This window comes from Poecilia reticulata, linkage group LG19 (assembly GCF_000633615.1).
Source record: "Poecilia reticulata strain Guanapo linkage group LG19, Guppy_female_1.0+MT, whole genome shotgun sequence".
Taxonomy (NCBI): Eukaryota; Metazoa; Chordata; class Actinopteri; order Cyprinodontiformes; family Poeciliidae; genus Poecilia; species Poecilia reticulata.
The window spans coordinates 3,066,855-3,079,767 of NC_024349.1; the positions used below are offsets into that span (position 1 = coordinate 3,066,855).

A 12,913-nucleotide genomic window follows, 5' to 3' on the forward strand; every position below is an offset into this window, starting at 1 on the left:
TTTCTCCTCCCATCTGCTGCCTTTAATGACTCTTTGCATTAAATGTGCTGCGTTTGCTGTTGGCTTGTAAATTTTAAAGCCACGTTGTTTCAGAGACATTAACTTTGATAACACGGCTAAGGAAACGATGGCCATCACATCCGGCTGACTCAGTTAATGCGATGGATGTTTTTATGACACATTGCAGTTTAGTGTTCAGCCAACCTGTCGCTGGAACTGAACATGTGGAAATTAACTGGCACTAACTGGGAATGGCTTAAGAAATCCACAGGTTTTGGTTCATGTTGTAAACATGTATATACTTTAAAGGGTAACTAAGGACACGTTTTATTAAAACAGCAGCTCCACTCTGACGTTTGAGAAAAGCTCTGATCTGAAGCTGAAGTTAAAACACTTTATTTTCCAAGAAAACTTTAAAAGATTTCCCTTAAACTGTTGCTCCGACTATATAAACTGCAACTTATTTCTCCAAATCTGGAAGCAAAGCAGCTGAAGAGCATGAAAGCTGCATTACTGACCTGTTTATCAGGATCCATCTGATCCAGATTTTCAGGGTCCATTTGGTTCGTATTTATTGATGTAGCCTTTAACAGGAAGTCAGCGCCGAGCCCTGGCAGGTGAAACTGATAACTGGTCATCATGTTCATAAGGTTTAGGATTTACTGCAGCTTCAATGTTAGAGCTGCAGAGCATCCAGGGTGCACAAAGCAGCGCCAGCTCAGATCCTTCCTCCCAGCAGCTGGCGGAGCTCAGATATGTTATTCTGCTCCTGCTATCTATGCACAGATCAACTCGTATTGCACTTTTCTAATGTACCCTTATAAGTTGCACAGATCAGATCACAATATGATATTTTGAATGTTTTCTGTATAGTGTGTCTATATCTCCATAGTTTGGTCTCCGGTTTCCTCCCACAGTCCACAAACATGACTGTCAGGTTAATTGGTCTCTCTAAATTACCCCTAGGTGTGTGTGTGTGTGTGCATGGTTGTTTGTCTCTGTGTTGCCCTGAGACAGACTGGTGACCTGTCCAGGTGACCTGTCCAGGTGACCTGTCCAGGTGACCTGTCCAGGTGACCTGTCCAGGTGACCCCGCCTCTCGCCCGGCATGCCAGCTGGAGATGCAGCAGCACCTCCTGACCCCACTGAGGGACAAGGTGTAAGAAAAAGGATGGATGGATGGATGGATGGATGGATGGATGGTCTGTTAGCCTGTAGCGTGGCGCCAGGTTCTGCAGACTTCTGCTGATCAGTGAGTCGTTTCAGGTCCATAAAAATCTCTTAACTTCAGTTAAAAGGCCAAATGGTAAAACGTTTTCTAAGATCGTCGTCTGATTGTGTTGAGTTTGTGAATTAACTCCTCCTTGGACAAACCCAATAAAGCCTCAGTGCTGCCTCCTTCTGGCAGCTCAGGGTTTCACAGTTTACTGCAAAATGAACAGGAAAAGCAGGAAGTGAACGTTGGGCGTCGCTTTGTGCCGCCTCCACCTTGTCAGCTCCCTGCTGAAGGATCCTCTGTTGGCCTTCATCTCAAATTAATGCGTTCAGTTTCTCCATCCATGCAGTATTTCCAGTCCGCCTCCTGCTTCACCTTAGGGACGCGGCGGCTCAGCAGAGAAAACATCCCATTCAACAAACAAGCAGCTATTAACCCACACAGAGGAAACCTTGTCCTGTTTAGTCAGCAAACCTGCCTCCCTCTTTTATTTTCATTTGTTTCCCTCCAGAACAGCAGAAGTGTTGGGTTCAAGGCCACAGCGTGTGCAAACAGCATCCGTTGTAATCTGTGAATCATAGTCAGTATTTATCCGATGCTCCCATAATTCCTCCAGTTTCACATCAGGGTGTCATTTAACAACAGCCACGCTGCTCTCATGTGTTACATGATCATGTTTTGTGATAACATTAGCAGTTTCACAGGAAGCAACCAGAAATGCAAACGTTCATTTATTGTCACCAGGTTGAAAGTAAAGTTTTAAAATCCAGAGCGAGAAACGGAGCCGAGTAGGAAACACGGTTCTGAAATGTTTTCATCAGCTGATCAACGCTGCAGCCCAATAAACACCAAATCAAACTAAAACCGTTAACAATCGAAACGTGAGCGGTCCACATTTCTTTAAACTTTATTTGCTCCATCAGGAAGTTGAATGATGTCAGAACTCGGATCATCCAGTCGTTGTGAAAGGTGAGCTCCAGTAGCAGCCAGTCTTACGGTGTAAAGAGGCCTCTGACTGAAGACCATCTCATGCTAACAGGCTAACAAATCAACATCCTGAACATGATGACATCATCAGCTGTTAGCTAGCTCTGCTAATCCAGCTCCTTTGCTTTTGCTGCCCCTGTCTGGTTGGGAAGCCGAGCAGAGAGACGTTGGGATACGATGGATGGAAGAGATGCTTTGAACTTCCTCCTGCTCTCTCTGCGCCACTTTAAAAATGCGTTCAGCCTGAGGACCCCACAGTGGGCCGAGGATCTGCCTGTCTTTGTTTCCAGCCTGTCGGATCCTACGGCTTAGTCAAAACATCAGTGGCTTGAATGTTCAGTCCAATAGGTTCCAGCTGCTTTTAGGAAACGTGAAATTGTTTTCTTGCGTTGATCCTTTGCAGCGACGGATCGCTGAGAGGCCAGCATCTCAACCAAGCTGATGCGTTTACAGACCTTTGAGTTTAAGCTATAAAAACATGAATAATTGTTGATCAGACATAAAAACATCTGATTTTCTCCAGGTTTCCATCAGCTGATGACCGGCTCGTTTGGTTTTTCTCTGCTTTGTGCGTTAGCGTTCTGAAAGCTGCGTCTAAATTAAACGTATCATTATTTCTATTCTAGCTCAGGTTGTATTTACCTAAACAGGGAATCAGTTTATTTCTGAAACTTCACTCAGAGTAGACCAGAGGGGAGTTTCAAAGGGCTGGAGGGAATTTATTCATTTTTACTTTTGTTTGAATCTGCATGCTCCACTTAGCTGAATGTCCCACTGTGGGACAATAATGGACATTTTTGCTCCATTCTGAGTCCTGAACCTGAGCGCTGTGACATTTCCAGTCGAGCTCAGGACCGTTTCCATCTCTGCCTTCAGGCTGCGGCGCTCGCGTTTCCATCTCTGCCTTCAGGCTGCGGCGCTCGTCATGAACATTCGCTCTGAATGATCAGCTGGTTTTGTTTCAGTGAAGTCTGATGAGGGTGACTGGCCCCATCCTGCTGGGAAGCCGGCGGTTCTGCTGCCAGCGGCTCAGCTTCATATTAAACTAACAGGAAGCTGCTGCTGCATCTGAGGCCGCAGGTCCACCGGGCCAACCGGGTCAACTGGGCCAACCGGGTCCACCGGGTCAACCGGGCCAACCGGGTCAACTGGGCCAACCGGGTCCACCTGGCCAACCGGTTCCACCGGGCCAACTAGGTCCACCGGGCCAACCGGGTCCACTGGGCCAACTGGGCCAACCGGGTCCACCATGTTCACCGGGCCAACGGGGTCAACTGGGCCAACTGGGTCCACCAGGTCAACTGGGCCAACTGGGCCAACCAGGTCCACCAGGCCAACGGGGTCAACTGGGCCAACCGGGTCCACCGGGCTAACCGGGTCCACCGGGTCCACCAGGATAACTGGGCCAACCAGGTCAACTGGGCCAACTGGGTCCACCTGGTCAACTGGGCCAAACAGGTCCACTCGGGTCCTCTGGTCCCACCCGGTCCACCCGATCTAACCCGGTCCAACCCGGGTCCTCCGGGCCAACCTGGTCCAACCCGGTCCAACCGGTCCAACCCGGTCCAACCTGGTCCAACCGGTCCAACCTAGTCCAACCGGTCCAACCCGATCCAACCCGATCCAACCCGATCCAACCCGGTCCAACCGGTCCAACCTGGTCCAACCCGGTCCAACCGGTCCAACCTGGTCCTCCGGTCGACCAGGTCCCACCTGGTCCAACCCGGTCCAACCTAGTCCAACCCGGTCCAACCTAGTCCAACCGGTCCCACCTGGTCCAACCCGGTCCAACCCGGTCCAACCTAGTCCAACCCGGTCCAACCGGTCCACCCAGCACAGCTCAGTGGTCTCTCTAAGCCAGGAAACAGCCGTTTCTTCCCAGGACGTTTAGTTTAACGTCTGACCTTTTAATAATCGCCGTCTGTAAACATGGAGCCTAATCTGTGGAGGTTCTGACCCGGTTGTGGTTCCAGCTGCCTCTGGCAGCACAGACAGAACCAAGGCAGCTGTGTTTGATGTTCCTGTCAGTATTTGCTCCATCATTCCTCCATCACTGACTCAGGAACCTGAAGGTCAGGCTCTTTCTGCGCCGCGCTGAGGAACATGCAGCAGTTCCAGGAAAAACATGTTTCGCTGCTTCAGGAAATAAAATGTGTTGTTTTCTTCCTCACAGCTGGAGGTCTCCACCACAGACTTCTCTGGGAACGTGGTGGAGGGACCCGTCATACTCGTCGTCACCGTCATCGACCAAAACGACAACCGGCCCATCTTCAAGGAGTCCCGCTACACCGGAGAGGTGCTGGAGGGATCGCCCACAGGTCGGTCACACTGGGGTCTTACTGGTTTTACTGGGCAGCCATGTTTCATTCAGGCCTGCTGGACCGAGGAAGACGACTTCCTGTGAATCCTCACCTCAGTCGTTCCCTGTAACCAGAAGTCTGAATCAGATTTTCTCTGGCTTAGTGGATCATGTGATTAGATTCTATTCTCACAATAAGTTTCTCAATAATCAAAATTTCTCTGAAAAGTACAGAAACGGCTGTCAGTATGTTCCAACGGAAAACATCTGCATCTCAATTCGTTCTCATTTCTGCTCCTGGAGTTTCAGCCAATCAGCACCAGGGAAAATAAACGGTGCGCCTGGATTGGCTGCTTGGCAACACCAGCCAATAACGTGTCAAGTTGTATTTTCCAGAGTTGTTTCAGCTTCCAGAGCTGCATTTTCTGTACGTGTTTTAGATATGCTCTATGAAATAAATCTGCAAATCCTCCATAAATAAGTTCAGTTATGTTCTATAGAAATAGCCATGAATCCAGAACCGCGGCTCGCCGGCGGTCCGGTGCAAATAAAAACCGGTGGAAACGAGGCGTTTCCTTCCTGTTGCTATGGAAACATTCTGGCTGTGCTTCACCAGATTTGTTGGGATTTTCTCTTCATTCGATGCTGATTATGGTTTCTACAGATCCAACTGAGCTGGACTGGATCAGAACCATAAAGCGGGTAGAATAACGAGCTCAGAACCTTTTGGGTCGATCCAGGAGACGTTTGCTCCTGTCTCCTGTCCTTCATGGAGTTTTTTCTGACTGACTTGAGGACGATCATATTTGTTCAGCTGCCTTCCTGGAGTTTCAGCCCCTTTCAATCCGACTCCGGTCCGTCTGCTCAGAGAGTCCGGTTTGGTTGGTGAGATTCGAATGCTAATCGACCTCTGACCTCTGACCTCTGGTCCTCCAAACCTCAGTCTGGGTTTGGTTTGAATGTGAACACCAAGCGGACCAGAGACYGCTSCAAAAGCAGGAAGTGGACTACAGCGCAGGGCATTCTGGGTAAATCCAACCAAAGCTAACGTGCTAGCCTAGCGCTAGCAGCAGAAATGGCTCCTGGTCTTTAGCCTAAAGAGAAATCCTCCAGCCGCTAAAATCCTCCATCTTGTTTCCATCTGGTGAAGAAGGAAGTTGCTCTCAGYGTCTTCAGAGGTTTTTGTGTCGTTTCCTTCAGTGGTTCTTGGTGCAGCGCCCCCACAGGCCAGGAGGGGAACAGGTTGGTTGGACTCAGAGCAGCTGCAGGTGGAGCAGATGATGGAGTTTCTGTCTGGCATCTTGTTGCCTTTATTAACCTGTTGTGTGTTTTTAGCTGTTTTTCTGAACTGGTTCGGCTTTAGATGTTTTCTGAACCTTTTTCTGCTTTAAATGTGGAATAAATCAGTGAAACTGGAGCCTCTTTCGGCTGCTGCGTTTGCATGATTGTGTGTGTTGTTTAAAGCTGTGAAAATGATCATTTGGTTCCTTTCTTCGCTGAGCATGGGAGATTTATCCAGCTCACAATGCTTCCCGTGTTTAACATGACGGTGTGCGGGGGAGTTTCTGCTCATGCGACCGGCTCCGGTGCAGAGCCAGGGGATGTTTGGCTGCTGAATGATGCCCTATTCATGCTCAAGTCTTTATGTTTCATTTGGCTTGACATGAAAATTGGTCTCTTTAGAGGAGATTTTTTCCCTCCTGATCGACTCCAAACCGTTGGAGGAGAGACGGTGGTGATTTATCTCGCCACCTGCTGAAAACTATTCTTCTCGCTCATATTGAGCTTCCAACTGTCATAGTTACACTACATGGAGCTGAGGATTAAATTAGAAGAAATCAATTGCTTTTCGCTGCCAGCACCTATTGTTCACCTAGAAAACAATTATCTTGATTCACTTCAAAAATGCCCTTTGGGTTTTCAATTCATTGCTCATGTAATTTCTGTAGAGATCCTTCTGCTGCCTGCAGGACTGTAAAATAAAGAGATAAAACGAAAACCACAGGCTTCTTCCTGGTTTTCCTCTCAACATCTTTACCACCAAAAACATTTATTCACGTTAATAATCAGCAGAGCTGCACAAAACACAGGTTAGCTCCAAGCTAGTAGCATCATAAATTCACATTAAACTGGAGATGAAGATCAGGACAAAGTGGAAGACAAACGAAAAGCAGCAAGTTTATCCCATAAAATTCCTGTTTTCCTGACATTCTGATCAGTTTTCTGCTGATTGAATCACAGCTGCTCCAGACATGAAGACTAAATTAACCACGTTTATTTAGAATAATCTGTAATTATTCCACTTTGTTTCAATGTTGGATTATTATCGCATCATTCAGAGTCAATCTGCTTTCGTGGAATGAAATAACTGTTGAAACTCCTTTAACATGTAAATCGACTCTTTAATCCGACTCACGTTGGATTTAATGTCGTTTTCAGACTCTTGTGAATGTTGGTCCCATTTTTAGCTGTTTCTATGTATTAAATGAGTATTTATTGTCTGTTTGTTCAGCAGAAAGTTTTAGAAATGAACCTTTTTCATAAGCCAGTCTCTGGTCAATGTTTCTCTTTTTGTTGATTTTATGCTTCATTTATTAGTTTATTTTGAGTGAAACTTCTAGATGTTGAATTTTTGAACTTTGGATTTGTTCAAGTTGACAGAAACTTTTCTGAGATGTTTGCATGTAAAAATGTCTAAATCTCAGAGGTGAGCCGATCGATCATCCATGAGAAAATGTATGATCGGTGATCGATCGCTGTCTCTTGTTGCCGATCACAAACCGATCACCTGCATCTCCCTTCCCAGCCTGCAGCTGCTCTCCTGTAGTGAGGAACTTTAACTCTGAGCGAACGGAGACGTTTGTGGAGAACGACCTCGGGGTGAAGCAGGACATGATGCACCAACACATCGAATCTAATATGAGATTTAAAATCAAACCATTGATTTGAGCTAAAGATCTGGACCCATCAGCAGGTGGAGCAGCGCAGCAGCTACTCGCCGGATCAGCATCACGGTCAGAAAGCTCAACAAAGAACCCAACAATGATTCAAGTCTTGGAGCTGCGGAGTGAGACGCCRGTTCTGGTTCTGGTTCTGGTGTCGGACCGCCGCTGCTGGTGGTAATATTTCCCAGACGGAGCCGCTCAGCCTCTCACAGCGAGCAGCAGCTTGGAGCTGCAGCAGGAACTGAAAACAGCAGCAAAAAGATTTTACATGTTAAAATGTCTAAATTAGGTGAATTTATTGACAGACAATTTTTCCATTTTGCCAGATAACATAGAATCATTTATACCTAAAGGGAAAACAAACAACCAATCTAGAGATCACTGATCGGCACTGATCCGTGATCGGCTCTGATCACTGATCAGTGATCAGTGATCAGTGATCAGTGCCGATCACTGATCGGCCTCATAGATGATCGGTATCGGAATCGGCCTGATCCTAATGGTCACTAGTGCTGAGTTTTTACTACATATTTGCTTATGTATCTTGTTTTAGGGGCATTTTGAAATAAAATAGATTCATCAATAATCGAGCTGCTGCAGCATCTGTGAGTTTGACCTTCTGAACTCCTGGATGACCTGACAGCAGATATTTGCTCTTTGTGGAAAGTGAACCTCTGCAGATTCAGCACCAGTGAGTAAAAACTCATTCAATGTTTAATCTGTCAAAAATCTCCTTTTAGACTTGAAAGAATTAAAATAGGTTTTAACTGAAGTCGGACAATCAGAGGAGAGTTTAAATCCTGACGTCTGGAAATGATCATCTTTGGTCTTTTGGCTCAGTAGAAAACAATCTTCAGAATATTTTCCTGGTGAAACGTGACTTTAGAAACGTTTCCTGCTTCTGTTTCCCTGCAGTCTTGCAGAGTTGCTTTTCTTTAATGGCTCTTTTCTTTCTGAAAACTTGTATTGAATAAAACCTGAGTAAATAAATAAAGCTCCTTGTTATGCATTGCGTGGCGCTGGTGTGTGTGTGTGTGTGTGTGTGTGTGTGTGTGTTATCTGCAGCAGCGCGGTGTGTGTTACAGTGTGGTGAGTGGTGGCTGCAGCAGGGGAAGCTGCAGGGAGGAATGTCACGGCGCTCTGACATTTCTGTGCAAACTGATAAGAAAGAGCCGAGAGCCGCAGACTCCTGGCAGGCCTCCTGCTTCCTCCTGCTTCCTCCTCCTCTTTGTTTGGCTTCTTTTCCTCTTTCGCTCCATTCTGCCTTCAACACTCTTCATATTTCAATCCTTTTTACTTTGACTTTATTTATTTATTGACATTTTGGCAGGATTATTGGAGACTTTATTCAACTTGTTCTCCTGAAAACGCTTCGAAACGTTGAATGTTTTTTACATGAGATCAACTGGAGCTTCATATTAAATAATAAAGGTTCTGAAAGCTTTGACTTGTAGCTGCAGGCCATCCTGACCCGTTACAGGAGATCTGCTCACCAAGCGAAGCTTAAACGCCTTGATGCTCCAGAGTCACTGCAAGCTCTTCATCACCGGGACTCTGGGTCCAGAACCTTGTCTGGGTCCAGAACCTTGTCTGGGTCCAGAACCTTGTCTGGGTCCAGAACCTTGTCTGGGTCCAGGTTCATCTTTTCTGTTCCCATTATGAGGAGTTTGCACATTAATTAGGAAATCTGTCCTTTAATAATCTGACCAGATTAAAGATGAGAAGCCGACCTCATCTTTAATCTGGATCAGGATCTTTAACAGGATCCTGTTAGCATCCTGTTAGGATGCTAACAGGATGCTACCATCCTAACAGGATGCTAACATCCTGTTAGGATGCTAACAGGATGTTAGCATCCTAACAGGATGCTAACAGGATGTTAGCATCCTATTTAGATCCTCGTATGTCCAGTAAAGACACTGCAGGTTGAATCTTCCTCCTAATGGAGGAAGATTAGGAGGAAGGTTCTGAAGCTGGTTCTGAAGCGACCGGAAGAGTAAAAACAGCTTAGAAAGCAACTCCTCCGTGGGTCCGACACTCGGGCGGATCGGCCTGCAGCTGTTATCCAGAACCTTCACCGCATCCTTCGTTCTCCGACCCGAAACCTTTTTGTCTTCTGAACAGAGAAAATGAAGATTTAGTTCAGACTCTGGTTATACGAGTTTAAGTGTTAAAATGTGAGACTTGAAGCAGGTCCTGGTGACCAGCAGCTCCATCAACGCTGCCATCTGGTTTCTGTCCCCGTTTGCTGAAACTTCATAAAGTTCATCATGGTTATTGTTTCAGTCTGGGCTCTGTGTGAACTTTATTCATGAAGAGGTTACGACCCCCTGCTGATGTCATTCTGACTAAATGTGTTAAATGAATTAAAACGACTAAAGGAAAAGTTCAGAGATGCTGTTTGTTCTGAATGTTGTTGCCATGGAAACCTGTAGTAAATGAAACGTTTGTCTAACTGGACATGAATGATCAGATTATTGTTTTGTGTTTTGGAGGAAACGCTCTGAATGAAACGATGGGATGAAAATGTGACAAGTCAGACCAGAAGGATTCTGGATCGGAGGCGTCCTGCCTACTGCGCTGCTAACAGTGGAAGCAGAAACTGTTCCATTTTCCATCTTATTCCTGGAAAACGTTGAGCGTCTCTCCATCGCTCCCTGCCCAGTTCACCCAGGGAGTCGTGTTTTCATGATCCAGTGACTGAGCGCCGCGGGACGCACCGGCTGTTTGCTGTCTGCAGCAGCTGCATGTCCAAGCAGCGCAGCTGGAAACCGGCACCAGAAACCAGAGGCGCTCTGACATCGACTACGGTCGATGAAATCAGAGCCTTTCTTTTAATAGTTTTAAAGTAGAGCAGAGTCGATTCCTGACAACAGCAGGAAAAGTCACAGGCGGCCGGGAGGCGGGAGATCCGTTTACTGCTCCAGGTTTTCTCTCCAACAACTTTTCACGTCACATTTTATCTGAAGGATCAAAACAAACAAGCTGATGATTTTCAGCTGGCAGCAAAACGAGGTTTGGTTTTCAGTAACAAACAAGCATTTAGTAGTGCATGTCAACACATGAACATATTTTATAACAGGTTATTATTTGTTGCCAGTCATCTCAGAAATGGCATCAGACAGGCTGAAGTCTGTTTGTTAATACTGTATGATTACACACCAGTAAACCTGAGGGAACGAGATGTGAAAAAGTAACGGAGCTGTGAATACTTTAGCAGGTCCTGATGAATTAAAGTGTCGTTTATTTTGTGAAATAGTTTTATTTCTTCTGCTCAGTGGGAAGCAGACACACAAAGCTTTCCCTCCTAAAGCTGCTTTTTCTGTGGATGCCAGCAGGAAATGTTCTTGTGCCTGAGGCCTTTAGAGAGAAACAAAGCTCTGACAAACAGCATGGAGTCTGGATCTTTAAATGTAATCAGTAAAACCTTAAATCCAGCCGCCATAAAGCGAAGCATTAATCTCAGCGCCAAGCCGAATAATGGACTCTTATTTTGTTAGATTTGGCTGAAAGTGAGCTCCATTATTTCTGATGTTTCTTGGTAAAGAGGATCCGTCATGATGAGACGAAGGAGCGCAGCTTTTCTTCCTGCCGTCATGAACGCTGCATCTTCTAAACAATCACAGACTAACTTCATTCTCCAAACTTTGTCATAACTGTGCAGAAACGTTGAAATATGATCAGATGAGCTCTGATGACAGAAGGCCAGGTAACAACAGACAGCAAGGTTAAGACCAGGAATGTCTTCTGGTCTTTTCTGCACTATGAATAGATGTAAGGAAGGAAAAAGCTGAATTCGACTGAATAAACCGTTTTATTTGCACCGATATGAATCAACTCTGGTCGACAGCAGAACTAAAGACCAGCCAAAGAAACGCTGGATGTGCTGCATCCTGGAGACAGGAGGCGTAGTCCTGGAGGACCTAACCCCGGTCAGACAGCAGCTCTGGATTCTCAGGTTTTGATGAGATACGATTTTTTTCTTTTTTTTTTCTTTGGTTGTTGGTGCTATAATGAAACTCGGGTGCAGTCAGACGTCTGTGTGAACGATTCCTGACCGCAAAGCGACCTGCAGAAGAACGTGGCCGATCCCCAGCAGAGCTCTGTTTACGGCAGTAAAGATGGCCGCCGCAGTAAAGATGGCCGCCGCAATAAAGATGGCCGCTGCAGTGCTCTGTTTACGGCAGTAAAGATGGCCGCCGCAGTAAAGATGGCCGCCGCAGTAAAGATGGCCACCACAGTAAAGATGGCCACCGCAGTAAAGATGGCCGCCACAGTAAAGATGGCCGCCGTCTCTGGATGGATTGTAAAGTTGATGAGAGCGACGGCATGGTCAGCAGACGGTCAGCAGGAAGCTGATGAAGCTAACAGCTAACAGCAGCCTTTAGTGGAGCTGCAGCCTTTGACCCGGTTCTGACCCGGTTCTGTTTGGACGTGGAATCAGTTGGGATGTGATGCGTTCACTGACTGTTTTCATCACTCATTATTATCATTTCCAGCCATAGTTTAGTTTTACCGTCTGGATTCTTCTGCATTTTGACGCCTGTGTGATAAAATGCGACGCTCAGACTGCAGACACTTTGAAACCACCAGACATGATATGAATTCATCTGCTGTGTTGGACAGAGGAACTGTGAACGTTTTCTGTTTTATGGCTTCAGTGTTGAACCTGCAGTTTGTTTGTCATGAACTGCAGTAATTACCTCCGTCTCTGTTTTCTGCTGTTGTAAACCTCAAACCCTGCAGAGCTTTGAGTTGACGCTACAAACCGTGTTATGGCCGGGGCCTCGGTGCCTCCAGCCCTGAAAACATAAACCGCCAGCACAAATAATCAGGAGCCAGCAGCTCACCTGCTCTGCGCTCTGGTTGGAAACGGAGGAGCAGTTCAAGGCTGCAGGAAGCCGGCGGAGAAGGAAGGTTGTGATTGATGTGGGAGATTCCCACCCAGCCAGGATATTCCCTTCTACTGGCAGGTCATTTGCAGCATGATGGTTTGAGTTTGGCCCATTATGCTGCCCATGTCCACCTCTTTCAGTCTCTCTCCTTCTCTCGCTTTGTTAGTAACAGTCTCTCGAACACCCAGCAGGGTGACCCGCTGTCCCACAATGCCTCATTATCAGCCTGTCAGCCTGCGAAGGCTGGCTAAATTAAGGTCCAAGGCAGCTGAGGCAACTGGCCAATTAACTCTGGAGCGTTTCTGCGTTGCAGATTTATCCGATGCCGCCCGGCTCACAGAGGGAGCAGCAACTTGCTCGACGTTTATTAATTGCTTTAATTACGTGGAGATGCTTCGTGTCTCTGAGCTTCAGCTGAAAAGTTTGGAAACGTTGCATGAGACTTTCTGAAGCTGAAACTCGGCACATTATGAGCGACATGTTGGTCCAGCTGTTGCTGGGACCAGAGGCCGAGTCCTCCTGTTGGTCCAGATGCTGCTGGGACCAGAGGCCGAGTCCTCCTGTTGGTCCA

General features: G+C 46.7%; 1 protein-coding gene across 1 annotated transcript in view; it reads left to right on the top strand.

Annotated features, from left to right (window-relative positions):
• The window catches only part of cdh13 (cadherin 13, H-cadherin (heart)), a 283,792-nt gene that overhangs the window by 157,130 nt on the left and 113,749 nt on the right, over positions 1 to 12,913 (top strand). The window contains exons 6-8 of the mRNA XM_008436465.2: positions 3,401 to 3,785; positions 4,177 to 4,275; positions 4,366 to 4,521. Of these exons, the coding sequence (XP_008434687.2) occupies positions 3,401 to 3,785; positions 4,177 to 4,275; positions 4,366 to 4,521 (640 nt within the window). The remainder of the gene's footprint in view (positions 1 to 3,400; positions 3,786 to 4,176; positions 4,276 to 4,365; positions 4,522 to 12,913) is intronic.